The sequence below is a fragment of the Zootermopsis nevadensis genome, unplaced genomic scaffold, assembly GCF_977971745.1.
Source record: "Zootermopsis nevadensis isolate Lab colony 2312 unplaced genomic scaffold, Znev_1.0 Znev_ptg000003l, whole genome shotgun sequence".
Taxonomy (NCBI): domain Eukaryota; kingdom Metazoa; phylum Arthropoda; class Insecta; order Blattodea; family Termopsidae; genus Zootermopsis; species Zootermopsis nevadensis.
The window spans coordinates 8,938,586-8,958,731 of NW_028259135.1; the positions used below are offsets into that span (position 1 = coordinate 8,938,586).

Consider the following 20,146-nt stretch of genomic DNA (forward strand, 5'->3'; position numbering starts at 1 on the left):
TTGTTGATAAACCATTGTTACACTTTTTCGTTCTCCTTTTTGCCGAATGACACTGTGACCCTAAAATATAGACGTATTTACGTCAAGAAAACGCGAAAGTCACAGTGACTCTGGGCAAACCGCAGTTTGTGAATGAATAAGCAGATTACGATATATATTTCGTAACAATGGCGATGTTGCAATGTGTCTTTACCGGGGAGCTCCAAGCATATAAAACGTATTTCGCAGTTTGTGCTTTTGTTCGTGAGGGATCCGAGAGGGTAATGACACTCAGAAAGCGGCAGGGGCTGGCTGCCTAGAGCTAGCACCCTCTCGATAATTGAGGGTGTGTCGCGACTGCTGGAGTCAGTGCAGCTCCAGCGTCCACCATTGCTTTTGGGCGGGGTCTCCAGTAGTTTCCGGTACGGCCGCACTGAAAGCGAGCTTCAACGACTAGCGTTGTACGTGACGTCATGGCTTGGGTCTGCCTGACGTTTTGTCAGTGAGCGCGAGTGGTAGCATTGTGGCGGAGAAGCCTTGTGATCCTAGCAGCTCAAAGTTAATATGGCGAGCGAAGAGAATGGTTCGGGCACGGTCCCTCAAACGGATTCAACGCAGAACGACAGTAATAAGCAAGAAGCCACGGAACCGTTGATGGCTGCAGGTCCAGGGGGCGAGCAGCAACCGGTCACCAAACCGGCGGTGCACAAACAGAACTACGAAAAGGATGTAATTTATCTCTACCAGTTCTCCCGCACCCCTGTGCTACCTTCAATGTCGCCCTACTGCCTCAAGGTGGAGACCTGGTTGAGGTTGGCTGGGCTCAAATACGAGGTAAGTCCCATGGCCTTGAATGTCATTGAACCCTTTCAAGATGGTGCAACTGGGGGCCAAAGCGAGGACCCACAATGTCCGCGGCCCAACGTTTGCTCTAACGGAGATTGTAACGGACGTTTGCGGGGCTTTATCTGAATTGTGCTGGCCAATATCTTGAGTTTATTAATTGATCTGTTAGCAGTACCCCCCACCCCTCTCCATACAGTGCTGAAAGTTTAGATGTAATTGAGCAGGGCGGGGGAGGAAGGAAAGTTCGAGAAGTATGGAACCCATTTGTGAGTGGCCCCATGGCCTCCACCCGGTTGATGAATGACAAAATCATTAAACAGTTTGTCTTAAAGCAGATAAGCACCACTTTCGGTCATAAAACTGATTGAAGTTGGCCTCATGGTTGAAAAGATATTTATTTATGTCATTTTGTAATGAGGTATCAACGTTAATTTTTTGTTTTGAGTGACCTGTGACAAAAAAATCTTCGTCGCAAGCATTTTTGTCATGAAATATGCATGGGAAGTGTATATTAAATTTTAGCTGGAAGACCTAGGCATAGATGAGAGAGTAATATTAAAAAGATAGGAATGTGGTTTGAACATGGTAATTAATTTTCTGGCTGAGAAGATAGTATGGAAAATCTTGACTATCTGAGCAACTGTAAGATTCTCAGGAAGGGCTCTACTGTACGAGTGCTTTCAAATGTAACATTTGAATACTTTAGTTGTTTGTTAACATTCTGTGAACTGGTTTCAACTGATTCTGAATCTATCCCAGATCTTACCAGCGTTGAACCAGAATGTGAGGTTACTCTTCCGACTGAATTTTTTGTTTCAAGCAGTTCAAAGCCCTGGTGAGGAGGAAATGGTAGGCAACGGATGTTGCAACTGTCCCTTGAGCTTTCATACACTGTACAACACCTCTGTGCTGGTGGCCTGGTGCCTCGTTCACACGTAAAGAATCTTACTAGTTCATTTCTGTTCATGGGTCATGCTTCAGGTCAATCTGACCTAGAAGCAGATGGGTTACAGGTGTAGTCTAGTTAGCAGCGTACCTTATGCATCCAATGCCCCGAAGAGCTGGAAGTTTGCGTAAATGCTGTCTGCCTACTTCCAAAGCTGTTCCAGTCTGTTAGGACATGGTAACTTTTTATCCAAATAACAAAATGTGATAGGAACGAGGCCGTGAACTTGCATTTAAGATGATTTTTCCTTGTAATATGTTGATCTCTCTCTGGGGATTTTGTAGTTATCTGGAGATTCTGCCCAAGAGGAATAATAAAATATGTGTGGCCATTTTGTGATGTATTAATATGTATCATTTGGTATGACGACTGAGGAAAACAGTCTGGTATTTGAAGTTGAAGTTTGTGCTTAAATGTGTGTTGATACAGCGTGGAGTAATAAATGATGTAAACTTGGCATCCATAGTAGACAGTTCACAGAAACTACTGTTTACTCCTGTAAACGCAGTGTGCGTATTGGTGAAAATTCCTGGTCAGGAATGCCGTGAGGCTGAACTGAATGAATATCCTCCCTCAGGAGCAACATGCTGGTCCAGACCCCGAGTCTTCCGTCGTCTCCTTGCCAACTGGCAGGTTAATCAAGACTTTTGAAAAATTTAGTTAGCAGGTTATAAGGTCCAGTGTTTGGTCAGTTTTGCGTGGGGGCACAGAATGTTTGGTAATGACATCTTGGGTCAATCAGAATGTGCTCAGTTTCCTGTTGAGCTCATTTCCTATTTCTGAGCACATGACACGTGATACTGCATGATTCATTGCTTATCAGCTGCTTCTGAGTTCATTGTTTCAGTCATTGGGACATTTTCTTTTTAATTGGTGTGATATGCCTTCCCCTTGTATGTGAATGTTGCTCGAATCTCTTTAATTTTTTAACCTTGTACTAGGGCATCAGTTTTGAATCTCAGTACAGTGTGGGGCCAACATTTGCAGATGAATGTGTCTTGTTTAAATGTACTTAAAGAGGACTTTGGATTTTTTTTTAAATTTGAGACTCTCGGGGTGGCGATAATTTGGATTGTGGTCATAGGTGGTCTCCAGCGTATCAGAGGAAACATCTGATGTATGGTCTTGAACAGAGATCTGTGTGACTGGCAGACTTTTTAAAGTTCGGCATTTACGCCAACATGAAGCAGGCATGAGCAACATTTCTCTTATAGCCACCGTATTTGCTTCACCATTTCAGTGCATAAAGTTATAAGTAATGAAGCACATGGAGCGGACTCCTTGTCGAGAAGCTTCCAGTCATTCAGATAGTCCAGAAATTCTGTGGCTGTTGGCGGAACCTGAAAGTTTGTTACTGTGTTCACAAGAGCTTGCCATTGGCCTATATCATGAGCCAGTTTAATACAATCCACACTTCCACTCTATTTTTAAGATCTGCTTTAATATTGGCCTCCCATCTATGCCTAGGTCTTCCATGTAGTCTTTCTCCTCCAGGAATAAGTCGTGGGTAACTGATAGGGTAGCCCTGCACTTTTAAGGATCAGACAGAAGTTTAAGACCATTCGCTGTAGAAAAGGCAGGGTGTTATGAAATGTTTTGTTTTGGGATTTGATTTTTTCGTGGTGGTGGTGATTGTGATGATCAGCTGGGTCTTGACCCTGTGTAGACTTGTAGGTAGATATCAGTGTTTCAGATAAACACACTGCCTTCATCTTTAGGGTATTCTATTATTTCATAATTGCGAAAGATCATGAGGAATTATTTTAGTTTCTTGAGCGGAAGTGTGATTTGAAAGTGGGTCCTGTTTATGATCGAAAGGTTGGGATCCAAGATGGCGTAGAATGGAATGAATGCCTCTCTGTGCTTTCTGTAGTTTTGCTCCCAATTGGAGCCACACTTGATGAGCCACATTTCCTTCCACTTTGCCAACTCATCCTGCAGCCTGAAAAACAAACGTCTCATTGTGTTTTTGTGGCGACTGCCGCTGGAAGTCGGACAGCTGTCTTGCACTTGTGCGCTGCTAACATTTAATCCCATCGCATGGAACTGTACTTCGTCTTGCACAGCGTTTTAAATGACAATGTGAAGCATCGGTTTGTGGTCATCACAATAGCAGTCGAGCGAGTCCCAACATGTCTGCCGACTTTGCTGGCTGGCATTCCAGAGTTCTGATGACCGATTATATCGTTCGTTCTTGAATTGAGTCCACTTTTAAATTAACTCCCACTCGGTCACAAGTCGTAAAGCTAAGAAATCACTGTCGCTTGTTATGATGATTGCTTTTGGTTGGTGGGGCCATTTATAACAAATCTGTAATTTGGGTAGAATGTTAAGGCCCGACCAGTTTTTCTTCGTATCTTGGTGGTCGTTACTTCGAGAGACATTCCGTAGCTTACCCCCGACCCCTGCAGAGGCGCCCTAGTACCGCGCCGTGACAAAGCTCGGTACTTAGCAGTCCGTAATAATTCCACCATTTCGTGTAGTGTATTTGAAAAATGTCGTTAATCTTTTGAACTCCAAATAATTAAGAATCTAGTTCGCAGAGCACGAGGGTGACCTTCAAAAAGATTAAATGTTAACCCTTTGAAGCCGAAACTCGTCTAAATAGTATTTAGGAATTCAGTCCGTACTGCGAAGAAAACACGACACTTCACCATTACAAAATATCAACTGGTTAACGCTGATTAAAGAAATAATCGCTGTTTACAGCGAAATTCAGACGAACGCTGCTCAAAATGCAGAATCATAGATTGTTGAAAAACGTGGTACATATAGTTACCACAGGGCTTTAAATGGTAAAAACTGCAGCGTTTGCAAAGGCAGTCAGTTGATTTGCCACATGTTTCGATGATGATAATAGCCATCTTCATGACTTTTTATATTTTATATCATTACCAGCCTTAACATTTTTTTTGAACCATGAAGATGTGTGTTTCGTAGTCGAGGCGTGTTGCTTGTCTTCGATTGGCGTTGTAAGACGTGCGTTATAAATTTCTGTGCGTCGGTGGACAGGGACAGTAATTCGTGTTGGCTCTACAACGGGATGCATTGTCGTTCGTGTCTTGGCAGATACGTTTATCAAAGGTCGTAGTGTCACGGCGGCTCGTAATCGGGAGGTCGCAAGTTCGAAATTTATCCCGGAAATATGCAGCCCACACGCATGCTCTGTGACAGTGAGTGCTTCCTTCCCAGTTCATCGTCGTAAAAGTTTAGCTTGGTTTAATTGAGACAAGTTGAAGTGGTTTGTTGATCCGAATCTTTGGATTCCTCCGTCACGTCGTTGAAGATGTCCCCTCGCCCTTCTGCTGGCCGTGCGTTGTCAGTTTTGACCGCTTTTCTGCTAGCGAAGGACAAAGAAAATTTTCTCAGCGCCTTGGCCGGATCGAACCCAGGTCGTCAAAATTTCAGAACTTCCGTCCACATAGCGACGCCGTTTTTATAGGTCACAGGCGAACACGGTCTAAACCTAACCTAACAAATGCGCGTAACAGCTGTTTATTAGTGGGACACATTGCTTGGGCTGTCTGAGGAAAAGCTTGGAATTCCTGCGTCTAGGTACACTGTAGACAAACGAATTAACGAGGTAGAGCAGACAGAGTCCTTGAGAAGTTAATAGCATTCTTGGCGAGTGAAGAAATTCCTCGCCTTTTATGGAACCCGAAGGTTCAGTCCACACCCTCACTCCGCAGTTCCTAAAAGATTTATTTTCGCATTGGCCCTTGTGTGGCCTTATCCACGTGTTTCGACCGTCGTAATGTTTTTGCAGGGAGTACAAGCGAATTTCTCCAGCCCTTCGCGTTGGATCCAAATATTCCCGTCGGGACCCCGTTCTCAAATGCACTCGATTCGCGTTCCTCCAGAGTTGACGCCGTTCCCCGCCCGAAGTTCGAACCTGGTTCTTTCAGACATGAAACCTGGACACCGGGAGGTGCGGGCGGTGTTCCGCCCGTCGGCAAGTTCTGGCAGCAAAAATAACTTGATTGGCGCAAATCCGCCTGACCACTTCTGTGCATGGTCTTGTTTACTGCAGGACTGAATCCGTCGCTCCGTGGATCATGAAAGGCGAGACGCGAAGTGCGTGTTAAAGAGACAGCGGCGCCTTGAAATTGTGGTAGAAGTTTAGCGACGTTTCAGGGGGTCCTTACTGCCTCCATCATCGCCCTGATGATAGCAGCAGCAAGCACCTCAGAAACGTCCCGGTAAACTTGTGCCAGAATTTGAAGTCGCCGCCCTGAGAACCGCTTTCCTCCTTTCTGTCGTTTCTGTAAATTCATTTAACGACTGGTCGATGGACTGCAAGGGATGGGGAAGGAAGCGGTCGTGGCCTAATTTAAGGTAATGCCCTGCTGTTTTCCTGGGGGGGAGGAAAGCTCGGTCTCCGAAGTGCGATTTGAACACGGGAACTCCCGAATAAGAGGCAGAAGATGTAAAAATAATTTCATTATGATGTGAAGAAGATTAGTGTTATTGATACGAGGTGGGGAGGGCCCACGAGACGCCTCGGCCGGCAGACGGGAAAGATCCACTTCAGATCGTTGGTCAAACTAGGGGTGTACAGACAGGCGGCTAACGAGATTTATTAAAATAAATTAATCAGGGGCGTAAGAACTGCTGTGGCTTAGTTCCTTGAGCTATTTTCTATGCAGTTGATGCTCGCGACCCCCTCGAAGCCTGCTCCGTCCATTCGCTTGCTTCTTCTTCTTCGTCCCACGAATGTCAGTTGTGGTGCGTCGACCCCGTTTGTTTAACGGCGGTGCGGAGTGGTAAATGTCTTTCTGTAACTGTTTCGTTTCAATGTCTTCGGCCTGCGTTAAGCCGAAAGACGTTTTCGAGTCGAACGATGCAGCATTTCAGCTCTCCTGATAAGAAGAAGGCCTGTTATTTATCACAGCACTATTGTGTGTGTGTGTGTGTGGGGGGGGGGGGGGTTGCCATGTTAACAAGTGAGCCTGTTGTTTATCAATACAGGTTTCTATTTTCGATACAATACCATCGATGTTTGTTTGTGTGTGGCCCCCCGTATCTTTCCTGACGCGTTGATTTTATTTCATCCGAAATATAATTTTGTAAACCGATAATCAGACACGTGTTTTGGAATTTTGTCTTTCCATCATATTCTTGTCGATCGTCCCCCAAAATGTACTTCCACTGCTTTTTATTTTTAAAAAGTCTTGATCCGATGCGTTTCGTATATTAATAAAACTAATTTCGTCCAAATATTATTTAAGAACTCCGTCCGTACCGCGAAGAAAACACAACTCTTCGCCATTACAGAGATCAAATGGTTAACGCTGATTAAATAAATAATCGCTGTTTACGATGAGAATAATCTGATTAATATTTACGAATTCAGTCCGTACCGCGAAGAAAACACAACTCTTCACCATTACAAAGATCAACTGGTTAACGCCGTTTAAGGAAATGATTATATTACACGTTACGGTAGAAAATAATTTGTAAATGTGTGTATCTTCCGATATAAAGAGGTTTACCTCGATTTAATTTTATGTAAATGTGCTTATTAAAACAGGTTTCCCCGTCATATTAATGAACTTAATTAATTCAGTTAAACACGTGGAATTTTTTTTTGCACGTGTGCCTCGTGTTCTGTTCAGATATCTGCCCGGATGCTGATTGATGGTTTTCCTCAGCCCCTCCAGGAAAATTCCTTCCACGTCGTTCGACGCTGTTAGGCACTGACTAAAAAATTGATGTTTCCGTACGAAGCCGACGACGTGTTTAAGGCCGGGAGGTTACCGACGAGCGTCGTAGGGTGGGCACTGGTAAGCGCCGACAGCCTCTTCTCGACTGTAACTGGAACAAAGTCACAGACGCCAAGCAGAATTCGAGGGCAGTTAACGGGAGCGTTTGAAGCTCTGTAGCAAGTGATTTCCTGCGGTTGGATTGTTCCATTCAGACCTGTAATTGGGAGTCACCGATGGGAGAATGAAGTTCTGGGGGGCTGAGATGGGATGGCGAGAAGACGTCCACTTGGAAGACCGTCAAGGAGATGGATTCCAGCGATGTTGGAATGCAGCTCTGGGCTGTGAGTGGTCTTACGGGTAATCAGCAAGCGAGGAGACGTCGTTTGACAGAAAGTCTCGTGCGTTGGATTAAGGTGGCTGAGGGTTGTGTTCCCTGGGTAGCTGCTGTGGTGTTACTTGGGGAACTACCACTACTAAATTTAGGTTTACTTCGACTTTTTGGGTTTTATCTGTCGTTAAAAACCGGCGTGCAGTTAAGTCGAATTTGAACCCACGAGATCTGTCCATCGACGTGTAACTTTTGTTCTAAATATCGACATTAAAATGTTATTTTCGCTTGTTGATGCCTCTGGGCCCAAAAGTTTTGTTGTGGCGCTAGGTGACGCGATTCTGTATTCGCAAGGCAGAAATTTAACTTGGAAGTAGGCAGGGCGCATGCGTAGTGATCTGTAAATTCGTCGCTAAGTCATGCCTGCAAATGTTAAAATTTTGAATTTTGTTATTGACCTTGGGAGAGCAGAATCGTGTGGATGTTAGTGTCAGCATTTGTTCTAATACCGAGGAAAACCACGGTCGCAGGTCAATCCGGATGCCTCTGTATTCAAAGAAACCACAGTTCGTCTCCATGACAACGTTTAGGGAAATAATCGCTGTATGCATTGGAAATCGTACGAAAGACATAAATAAGTGCACTGTGTGGCAGAATGCAGAGTTAGTTAATGTTAAAAGCAGGTGGTGTATGTATTTACGCCGTGTTTGTGAGCGTTCAGGAACCAACGCGTTGCTGACACTGGGGTCTACGCCACGGGAGTTCTCGTGCCAGTGACCCTCTTTCCACTTCGCTGCCGCAACATCCAATTTGTCTCGCCAGACGCCGCAGTCCGAATAAACCGGGTCACCGTATTGACTCTAGCGAAATAACCGTGCCAGTTGATGCGACGGCGATACCCGCATGTCACTCCTGAAAGTGTGATTCGTCGCGCGCCCTAATAGGGGAACAGGAAGTCCGACGTGGATGGAATATGCCACACTTCCGGTTTGTGCGTGAGTGAAGGGCGGGCATGATTTGCATTAACTCGGCTAGGAATGGCGCGAGACTGCAGCGCATTTTTCTGGGGGCATGGGGTCCCGCCTCGCTAGCAAGTCTGCCGTCAGCCACGCCATTTCTGGATCCGCGCGATGACCTTGAACAGACTCGCGAAAAATTTGTCGACACGTTCTGACTTCTACTTAAGATCACACCGCCACCGTGGTCTAGCGGTTAGAACGCTGGCCTTGTAATTCTGGGGTCTCGGGTTCGATTCCCGGCGGTGCCCGAATTTATAACTTGTGTTTGGCAAGGCCGTGGTCTAGGCAACACGGAGTTTTCCTCCGTGGCATCCCAACAATTACTCCATTCACACACAGAAGAAGGCAATGGCAAACCACTTCTGTATCATCTGCCAAGAACGTATATGAACAGGTCCCAGTCCGAGAAAAGGATGGAAGGATCCTGTTCATATGGACCTGTCGTCACACAGAACACTAAAAAAAAAATAAAGACTTAAGATTCTACAGCAGGGGAAGACAATGCCTGTGTTTCCTGCTCGCATCTGGACTGTAACTCGCCAAATATTTATCGCACCGAAGATATTTCGAAAGAAATTTGTTCCCCTCTCCCCCCAAAAATGAAGCATTTTGTGCGTTATTACACCTTTAACGTATTACTGATTTGGAGATAATTAACAGCCATTTTGAAAGTCTTCGCAGTTGTTACGCGGTGCGCACACTTCCTAACAGGTTTGTTTATTAAACACGCCTGGTAAGACGTAGCTCCAGTTGGAATGCACGTATTTTCTAAATCTGTTGATTCCGGTGTTGCATCTGCGGTTTATCTTACGTTGATTTATTACAGACACGAATCTGGTATAGACGGCAACCAGGCTACGTGCCAGTCACACCGCCTCCACTACGTTCCTGTCCTTCGTTTGTACGACGCCTTGTACATACCGACTTTGTTCTGCCCCGTGGAATATGGGTTATGGGCCCATACATTCTTTTACTACTATCTCCTTTACGCACGTCAGTACCAAATTTCGTCATCGAAATACGTCGAATCATTTTTTTTAAACAAATCATGATTTTATAATCGGACATGACGCGTTCTGTTTACGGTCCAAGCGCCGGGAACATCGGTTTATGTCGTCAGAGTCCCATGAGACGAGGGAACGGATCATTTTATGGATGTCATCCATTTGTTGACTGGACGACCGGGATTCGATTCCCGACAGGAGCGTCGATTTCTCTCTGCCCCGCCGTCGCTGGGACCCACCCAGCCTCCTGTCCAGTGACTACCGGGTTCTTTACTCGAAAATAAAGATGCCGGGGTGTGACCGTTGTCATTAGTCGCCTTCTGCTACTTCAACCTTCACTCTGGGTGGGGGATCAGCCCTCGTGTTACAGCCGGGAGACTCGGGTTCGTAGCGGGTGAGATGGTGCGTCTCGCTGCAAGCAGAGTGTTAAGGGTTGTTTCATCCCCTAGCGCTCCGGCCAGGGGTACGTAGATCAATACTGCTGCTTCCCCAGCCAGTCGCGTCTGTCCGTCCGTCCGTCCGTCCTGCCGCCCACCCGACAGCACGCGTTGCCATAGTAACCACAGCATTGATCGCAACACAAAGATGGGACGTTAAAACCTGTCAGATTGGCCACAACAAACTCCGTGCGTCTTATTAATAGAACAGATGGGATTGATACGGCGTCTGTCAAATTATGGACGCACGTCATTCAATTGTTCCGACGCTCGATTTAGTTTACGCGATGGGTCACGTGGGGACTGGCGCAGACGACCACAGAAATGCGATGTAAGAAGGAACACTCTCACACCGCGTGTCAATGGAACTGGCGGTTCTACGTCCAGAAGAACTGATCGTAATTACGAGAACCCTCAAGTGGGGCATAGCCCACGCACTGGTTGGTCATGATACGAACCTGGGACCCTCGAATCTTGAATTCTGCATCGTGGCGTTGTGTTCTTGCTTGGTCATATGTGGTGAATGTCTTTGTTTTCTAGTTTTTAAACAAATGGCCAGTTTTATAGTTCTGACCAGCCTCAGTCTTGTAGCAGCAGGGGTAAAGCAAAGCAGTGGCACAGAAAGAGAAATGCCTTTTGTGAATCTTGAAGTTTACAAAGATGTCTTTGTTTTATTGTTTGCAAGTTTGAAGGCAGCTGGGGTAATTGAAAACTACTAGCAGATTTGTCTAAAAGTGAGAACCATTAGCATGTCCATGCCTGAGAGGATTTTGTCCAAGAAAAAAACTGTGTCATTTCGGCTAAGAATATTTGTAAGTTCCAGCCCTTGGTCAATGACCTACGAACCCTCTATCAGTCTTTACAATTTACCGTTTAGAGCTGAGGTTAAGAATGCATGGAGCTTTGCCTTCACTCCTCCATATATCTTAATGGTCGCCCTGATGATTGAGGCAGCATGGACCTCTGAAACGTTGGTGGATATCTACCAGACTGCACGGCGGAACGACCCAGAGGACAGGAATCTTCAGTCTCACCGCCGTGAAAACCTCAAATCCTGCGATGGTGTGGTGCTACCTAAGTCTTTCCGTTATGCAACTAAATTACATTCGTGGTCTGTATCAGCACTAGACTGAGGTGTAGTTTTATTTGGGTGTTGGCCCCGTTCAGTCCTCCTCATTTTGAATGCTCTCCGGGTTTGTCTGCGTCTACTAGTAGGTCTTTGTCCGTGCTTTCTTTTGGAACTTGTCACCCAGGAATGTAATTTTTGCCTAAGAAACTTCATAAAGCTGTAATATGCTCAAGATATAGGAGGGCAAAAGACAAAATGATGAGTTTTGTTTCGGTGTGTGATTAGTTAGAGTTCATAATCCATTTCCTGAGAGATTCCTGCCGATTAGCTCGAACTATGGGCCTGGAACATGCAGCAGAATGTTAATAGAATGATTTCATTACAGAATGTGGACCACAAGATGAAGTTTCGGTCAAAAAAGGGCCAACTTCCTTTCGTCGAACTGAATGGCGAGGAGATTGCAGATAGCGCCATCATCCTTAAAGAATTAGCTCAGCGATTCGAGAAGGATCTGGATGCAGGCCTCAGCAATGACCAGAAGAACGTCTCGCACGCTATGATTTCCATGATCGAGAACCATTTGGTCTGGTGAGTGAAAAATACAGTTAGTAGAACATTGTATTTCTTTCTTCTGACCGTGGGTTTACAGACAACTGTCCTTGTCACTTCTTAGCCGTTTGAAATGCGTATTCTACAAACTTCATGGTGTCCTCCGCTGATCTGTTTTGGACGATATGGATTTTGTAACACTGTTGCTGTAGCGCGTATCCTATTTTGTGCCTTACCTTATGATTTTAAATCAGGCCGAGAAGGCTTGTAGGCATCTTTTTCACGTATGTTACACGCGTGTGTGAATTATTGTCTGTCTGCCATGTATAATAGGTGAGGGGTGTCTCATCTTTTTTGGAACTGTAACTGACAGTTTTCTGCCATGTCTGCAGGGTGGTGGCATGGTGGCGGACCAAGTTTCCAGACAACGCCATCAAGGGCTACAAAATGAATTTGCAGCACGCACTGGGCACCAGGATCCCCAACGGAATACTCAATTTCTTCTTCAAGTTAACATTCGCCCGCAAGGTGCGTGGTGGGGCTTTTACTGCGAAAACTCAGAATCGCTCTGTTTCGGATTTTATTTCTGGAACTTCTGCGTGATTTCATTTTCTTATCTACATAAAGTGCGCTTTCTTGGTATGTCCCAGATCAGATTTGTTTGATGCGCAGTGTCACAACAGACTAACTATCGTTCATCCATTTTTTCTAGAAATATGTGTTGCAAAAATGTTTCTAATGCCCCTAGGTATTCTCTGTGGAGACCTCTCCTGATCCCATGCAAGTTTAGAGTCAATTTCTGAGGTTGGCGCACATAGTACAGGTTCTGTTACCCTGGTGATGGGGTGATTACAAAGATGGTCATCAGAGGAAACGTACAGTTTTAATGTGGGTTCTGAACCAAGTTGGGGTGTCCCAAACTTTTATCTTTCACAGAGGTGTGGGAATCAAACTCAGCATCCTCTGGATGAGAAGATTTGAGTATCTCAACCCCAAGACCACACTGTCCCCACGCGGTGGCTCTATTCATGTTATGGTAGCCAGCGAAAGTATGTGAGCTTGGCATCTGACAAATGATTTTAAGTGTGCCCGGCGTTTGTTTTCGTGAAATGGCTTATGGTTCCACGATGTGGCAGGTGGGGTGTGAAGTTCGGTTGTCACTAATTGGTTCATATCAAAATGTTTCACAGAGTGGATTTCTGATGTACATTTTCAGGGAGCGAAGAAAGTGAAGGCACAAGGCATGGGTGTCCACAAGCCAGAGGAAATCATAGAATTTGGCCAGAACGACTTGAAGGTCCTGTCTGACATGCTGGCTGACAAGCCGTTCTTCTTCGGTGACGAGCCCACTACAGTGAGTACCTAGAGATGATGTGTCCGCGTAGAATTGACGTGGAAGCGCGGTTGTTCATGTTGTTGCTTGTGTATTTCAGTTGGACGTCGTGGCATTTGCAAGCCTCGCGCAGATTTACTTCATAGACAAGGAGGTGCAGTATACGCTACGGGACTACATGCAGGACAGCTGTCCGAATCTGGTGGGGCATGTCAACAGGATGAAGGAGAGGTACGTGGCTCACTTATGAGTGGCTTTGTAATGTGTTTGTCGTTGGAACGGGATATAATATTAACCCGAATTTTGCACGTGCCATTTCATATAGCCGGAAATTTGTCGAGTTTGACATCTGCATCGTGTTAGGTGCGTAGTAGTCGAGACTACTGTTACAGTGTCGTTTGTAGTATTCGGCTCTGCTCTCATAAAGTGTTTGGAATTCCTTGGGCATTAGCGAGGATTACTTGTAGTCTGATCGCGTGTGTTGTTTCAGGTGTTTCCCTGACTGGGAGGACATCTGCAAGACACTGGACCTCAATTCTCATCTGCCAAAACCACCATCAGAGGAGAAAGAGAATAAGGAGGACAAAAAGGAGAAAGATGAGAAAGAAGGTGACAAGGAAATTGAAAAGGAGATAGAAAAGGTGGGGTTCGCTCGTTGTCAGAGCAGAAAAGTGAAGTGAGGTTATTGTAGATGCATATTTATTGACGCTGGGGGTACATTCTGTTTGCAGTCTGAAAAGGAGGAGAAGGAGTTGGAGAAGGATGTGGAAGAGAACAAACAGAAAGAGGAGAAGGAGACGAAGTGAAGCGGTCTGCCCCCTGCTGTGGTGGTGTTCATTCTGGTGCAAAACAATGAAGAGAAAAATTATAAATACATTTTATATAAGCATTTTTGAAATACTGAAATTTTGAGGGTTATTTGTGTAGCTTTTTGTAAAAGAGACCAAAAAAGTTAATGAATTTTCTATGTCTACATGTCTGGATTAGAACAGTTCGATGGTCGTTTCCCCCATTTGAACTTTTTGCGAGGTGCCCATCATTCCACTCCGCCTTCTCGATGTGACGCGACGCGGGCGACGCCAAGTCGCCCGCGTTGTATCCACCCAATCTGTACCCGTGTTAGCTTGATCTGTGTGTTACATCTGTATGAATTGTTCACTAGGTGTAAGGAAGCCATTTATTTTGAGAGACGCGCGGGAGCGAGCGGGTCTTCTCCGGGACCAGCGCGCAAACCGCCGGCTGGATGAGCCATGTTCCTGCCAGTGGTGACACCTGGAACATGGTTCCCACAGTCCCACCCCTCAGTTATTCAAGGCAGCTCAGAATTTTAAGAAGAGAAATCATATATAGAGAGACGAGAATGTTGCCGTCTTCTGTCGTCAGTGTGTTTCCCCTACAAACCGCTCGGCTTGTTTTTATTAATAGTGTAGGCATAGTTGTATACTTACTGAGATTTTATTAAGAGAAGAAAGTAATAGGAAAATGTCACTTGAATTGTGATTTAAAAAAAATATGGCATGACATAGTATGAGAGAAGTTATTATAATAAAATGTATGATATATATGTTTTATTGGGACTGTTGCCACCACTGATGTCGGAAATGCATATCAAGGACTGTCCGACCACAATACTCATGGCACTCCCATATTAATTACTATATATTAGCTTCATTTTTGCTTTGTAAGTTGTAATTAAGAGAAATACCCAATAAAGGTACAATATCTTGATTTAACTTGCCGCTGTGTTTGTAAGATTGACGGTCTCCTCCGCCTGCTTGACATTTCTTTTGCTTTTCTAGGCATTTCACTTCGTGTTGGTCTTGTGGCTGCAGTGAGTGGTTTGCGTGGCTTATCTGAGCCTCGCAAGTTTAGAAGTGAAGTCGCAACACGCTCTGTGAAAAGTGCGGGTAATGCTGTAAATCGGATGACATTTTGATCTTGCAGATCGCTGTCTCCCCCATTTGCAGTTTCCGAGAAGTGTACCTCGCCGACAATCGTTTTAAGTGTGTTTATGATTTTGTGTCAGGGGTGCGTGAAGTCTTTGAGAATGTGGGTTTTAAATGTTGAACTAAAAGACAATAGTGGTTACATTAATTTGAGGTTTTTGCAGCCGTGAACACGCTTTTGGTCTTCTGGGTTGTGATACTGGGTAGATTTCTAGCTACTTAATTAGCGATCGGAGAAACCTTGTAACTTCCGACAGGAACATCTGCATGGTTGTATGGAAGTTTCTTCAACTTGGAAGTAGGTGGAAAGATGTCGCTAGCCAAACAATCTGCAGTGTTTCTCGAACCACAGGCTGCAAACCACTGTCCTGTGCTTTATTGTTGCTTCGGCCGTTTGAAAGTTACATGTACAACATTCCATTGTTTGTTGACTTTTCTTGTAGAGTCCTAAATGTTACACCATTAACATTCCTGTGCATGTCATGTTTACTGAAAATGAGCCTTCCCTGACAAAGGCATTAGCTGCACCCTTACTTATTTAAACTTTGGAATAATACGCGTTTCCTTTGTCAGAAATAAAGATTGTGGATATTTAAATACTACTTCCTTTCAGCCCCGTCTGTTACAACGCAAGTAAATGTTGACCGTCATTTAGTTAAGAACTGCTCTTTTATGTCTCGCTTGTTTTTGTTCGATCTCGGATGGGCGGTGTATTGCCAAGTAGGCTATGTGGCAGGGGCTAGTCTATGACAAAGAACGTCACAGGAATTGATTTCCGGCAGCCAGGTTTGTCCTTGCGGTGTTAGTTCATGTTGCTGAGGTCAGGAAGAAACGTTCTGAGTCATTCGTAGTCACTTCTCTGTTTAGATGTGCGTGCAGTGTACAATTTTATGCCAAGTCAGACTTTGCCATCTGACAGCCATAAATAAGTGACGACAGCATACGGCAGAAAAGTAATCATAAATGATTATGTCTCATAATGTTTATGAAGGTAAGAGAATATTCTAATTATATAAAATGAAACAAGAATAATTACATTTTGTTTTTTGCGTGTGAAATGGCTATACTCGCATCGTCATTAAGCCTCGTATAATTCTACGTTGCCCCAATATCGTAGGGAACATGTTTATTACATTTAACTTTGATTTTATCTGTCTGATAGCATCACATTTCCAACAATGGCCGAATGGATTGTTTGACTTTACAGTTTCAAATAAAAATAAAGTGTTATTTGCTGTACATCGTTTCTTTACAGTATGAAAGCGTTCACACCTTTATTACATGAAAGAAATTGTCACGAGAATGATGGTAAAAACTAGCAGCGGCTCTGTGAAAGACCTTGAAGTCCTAGGAAGGAGTCGTCTGAGTTCTGAAGTTGGCGTCACTGACATGTCATCTAAGAGGAAGAAGAAAAGCAAACGATTGACAGGACGAAGTAAATCACTTACAGATACGAGCTCCAGCAGCAAGCCGTTCTTCTCAGATGATAGCCGAAACGTCGGGCGACACGGCCAGCCGTACCTGAGACGCATCCCCACCCAGGACGATATTTACAAGATTCTGTCTGAGACCAGTGACATCAGAAGGCCATCAACTTCAACAGGGGGGCAAAAAATATTATCTCCATATGAGCCTTTGCCGGCCATTGGAGAAAAGTTTAAACCAATAAATAACAGTGACGATGAAGTGTCAGAAAGTCGTGATTCCATTTCAGTGACGTCGAATGACGACAATGCACAGAAACTCACCAGGGAAGGAACTTACAACGTATTGAAACCAAAGTTCGTTAAAGGCCCCGTTGTTAGTTTTGCCTTTCAAAACACAGATGGCAGATTCAAAGAAATGAAACAAAAGAAGAAAGAAATAGCGGAATCTCAGAATCAGCTTAAACAGTCGTCTGGTACAGCGGCTTTCGGACCTCGGTTACCCAAAGAGGATGAAAATGTTATTGAAGGCGATCCAGCGGCTACCCAGCTGCAAGGGAATACCTCACTCGTCGTCCCTTCAAATTTCGAAGTTCAAGATAAGAAAAGCGAGTCATCGAGTCAAGCAAAGAACTTTCCAATGCAAAAACTTTATCATCGAGACAAGGAAAAGACCGACAGTCGGCGGCTTGCAATTTCTTTGATCGGCGTGAGTGGAAACGAGGGGGCACACGATAAACCGAAAGCGCAAAATGCCCTTTGGTTTGATTAGTGAGCCTTCCCTAGTCCTGTTCTAATATTTACAAATTTTAACAAGTCACTCGCTGTTTATACAGCGCGCGACTTATTTCATTCGTAACAATTACAAACTTGTTGCGAGTTTTTCGACTTCCTATGCCGATTGTGGATTGGGGCATTCTCGTTTGTGTCGCCGTGTAGTCTTGTAGGTTGTTGCTGATGTTTCGGAGCAACTTACCGCTTCCATATTCATGATATTATAAACTCACTTCAGTCCTCAAGATGGAGGCAGTATGTTCCTCTGTAACGTCGGTACAGGACAGAATCATTAGTAAGGTTAAAGTCTGAAATTGCTTTTAAAAGTAAAAGGCTGGAAGAAAAATGAATAATGAGGACCTTCGTAATTTGTGGTTGTCGCTGAATATTATCGATATTACTGGTCGCTGTTTGAGTCGAACAAACTTTCATTTCATTGTTTGTGTCTATATTACTACCTGGTCGTTGCTAAGGACGCTTCAACGACAACATCGCGTGACAGAAGGCAGTTGTAATTCCCAGAGAGAGCAACGTAAAAAATAAAATTCTTATGCATTGTAGTAATTCATGGATTGATACATATAAAAAGGGTATCTACAGCCCTTTTTGAGAAGCTAACAGTCGTTCAGCTTGTCTCTGCATTCACCCTCTTGTACAGAACCCGAAGGTTCATCATCGTATTCACAAGAGCCCGTCACCGGCTCCTATCCTGACCCAGATTAATCTATTCCGCAGTCTCAAACCCTAATTCTCAAAGATCAATTTTAATATTATCCTGTCATCTAAACCTATGTCTTCCAAGTTGTCTCTTCCCTTCACGTTTATCGACCAGAACTTTGTATATATTTTTCGTCTCTCCTATGCGTGCTACATGTCTGTTGTATCCCGGGGGATTGGCCAGTCCCGCTGGAGTGCAATATTCCCGAGCGACTAGGAACGATGGTAGGTTCGGTTACACAGCTTAAGGTTAATGCCTAGTCTGACGAGAAGACGTTCGAATGCTGATGATTTATTTGATAATTGAGATGAGTACAGTTCGTGTGAAACACAATGTTGAATATATATAAAAGAGTAGACCAGCAGAGTTTCCGCCTGACGAGTAACGTGAAACGTCCAATGCGTCTTCGAAATTCACTGGTTATAAGCAAATCCCCGATATCACCACTGTGACGTCAGTGACGGCTTTTTACGTGTCGTCCCAAGGCGTGGTTCTGGATCCATTTAGAGGACACGATAAACCCCTAGGAACGCGACCCCTTGCCCCGTCAAAGTTCGGGCGTCCTGACCTCGGCAGGCCTTCTCTATTTAGAATATAATTGGAATCCTTTTCAATAAACTTATCTTGAGCAGATCCTGTCGCCCCCGTCTACAACAGCTGGAAATGGAAAGTCTTTCTTTCTGTACAAGGTCTAAAATGTGACTACTATACTTTATATAGTAACTTAATAACTCTACCTTATAATTAATTATGTGGTTATTATGATTCCCCGTAATTAGATTATTCTACATAAGTATACAACACCTGAACAATTTTGCAACTTTGAATAAGAAGCCTCACTACAACCAAAATCGAGGTTTTTGTAACCGATCGTTTAACCGGACTGTCCTTAGTAAGTCGGCGTCTTCTATTATATTAATGCCAACTAACATTACTGAAGTATCAGGGCCACGACGTACCTGGAGGCAGATATGAACATAAGAGTGGGGTAGTGAGGCTATTTGTTTTCTAAAAAACCATTCTAAAAACTGCAGAAGCATAATTCTACATCATCATCATCAGTATCAGTGCAATAAGTGAGTAGTGCAAAGTTTCAAGGCATTATTAGTTTCGTATCCATAGCAACTACCCAATGTGCGTTTCCATTGGTGCCAATATTTTCAAATAAGATCGTAAACAAATAATATAATGATTTGAATTATGTTTCACATTCAATTATTCACACTGTTTTGGCATTTCGTTGAGTAATCAAATTTGTGATCTAAGGTACTTACTTCCAAATTTTTAGTAACAAATTTCCCGAAAATCCGCACATCACTTCGCAACTAATTAAAAGACATATTGTGCATAAGAGTGTCAAAGCGACTCTATCAAAGGTTAATTAGTGAGCAGTGTTCTGTTTTGAGTGTTTGTGTGTTTTATGAAGTGAGTGTGTTTAAATTCTTATTGTTTCTAACTAACTAACTAACTAGATGGCTTACCGAACCCGAAGGTTCATCACCGAATTAACCAAAGCCCTCCACCGGACCCTGTCCTGGGCCAACAAAATCCAGTTTCCTTCAACTCCTATCTCGGATAGATCCCGCCTGAGATTATCCTCCCATCTACGTCTAGGTCTCCCCAGCGGTCTCTTCCCTTCAGGTTTCCCAACCAGTACCCGGTGCACACCTCTTGTCCCATCCATGCGCGCTACATGTCCCGCCCATCTCACTCTTCTCGACTTAATCACCCTCACAATACTGGGGGAGCAGTACAGATTTTTAAGCTCGTCATTGTGCAGTTTTCTCCACGCCCCATCGTCTTCCCTCTTAGGCCCAAATATCCTCCTCAACACCCGATTCTCAAACACCTGCAATCTGTGTTCCTCCCTCTGAGTGAGAGACCATGTTTCGCACCCATACAAAACAACAGGCAAGATTATTGTTTTGTATACTTTAATTTTCAGGTTCTTAGAAATCAGACGGGAAGACAAAATATTTTGGACTGAGAAGTAGCAAGCATTTCCGGAATTTAGTCTCCTCCTAACTTCCTCACAAGTATCATTTTGATTTGTTATTGTTGTTCCCAAA

General features: G+C 44.2%; 2 protein-coding genes across 2 annotated transcripts; both read left to right on the forward strand.

Moving 5' to 3' along the window:
* The first annotated feature begins 449 nt into the window (after window positions 1-449).
* Window positions 450-14,948, forward strand: fax (failed axon connections). The gene is made up of 7 exons (XM_022066112.2): window positions 450-813; window positions 11,719-11,921; window positions 12,275-12,410; window positions 13,099-13,236; window positions 13,316-13,446; window positions 13,706-13,856; window positions 13,947-14,948. Exons 1-7 carry the CDS (start codon window positions 544-546, stop codon window positions 14,019-14,021), a joined length of 1,104 nt encoding a protein of 367 aa, XP_021921804.1. The 5' UTR covers window positions 450-543; the 3' UTR covers window positions 14,022-14,948.
* Window positions 14,949-15,932: 984 nt separating this feature from the next.
* LOC110830806 (uncharacterized) lies at window positions 15,933-17,923 on the forward strand. Its single transcript, XM_022066111.2, has 2 exons — window positions 15,933-16,152; window positions 16,417-17,923. Exon 2 carries the CDS (start codon window positions 16,443-16,445, stop codon window positions 17,355-17,357), a length of 915 nt encoding a protein of 304 aa, XP_021921803.1. The 5' UTR covers window positions 15,933-16,152; window positions 16,417-16,442; the 3' UTR covers window positions 17,358-17,923.
* Window positions 17,924-20,146: the final 2,223 nt, after the last annotated feature.

Coding starts and splice junctions, on each gene's coding strand:
- fax (XM_022066112.2), top strand. CDS start 544: ATGGCGAGCGAAGAGAATGGTTCGGGCACGGTCCCTCAAACGGATTCA. Junction 13,447..13,705: donor GTCAACAGGATGAAGGAGAG/GTACGTGGCTCA, acceptor GTGTTGTTTCAG/GTGTTTCCCTGACTGGGAGG. Junction 13,857..13,946: donor TTGAAAAGGAGATAGAAAAG/GTGGGGTTCGCT, acceptor TTCTGTTTGCAG/TCTGAAAAGGAGGAGAAGGA.
- LOC110830806 (XM_022066111.2), top strand. CDS start 16,443: ATGAAAGAAATTGTCACGAGAATGATGGTAAAAACTAGCAGCGGCTCT.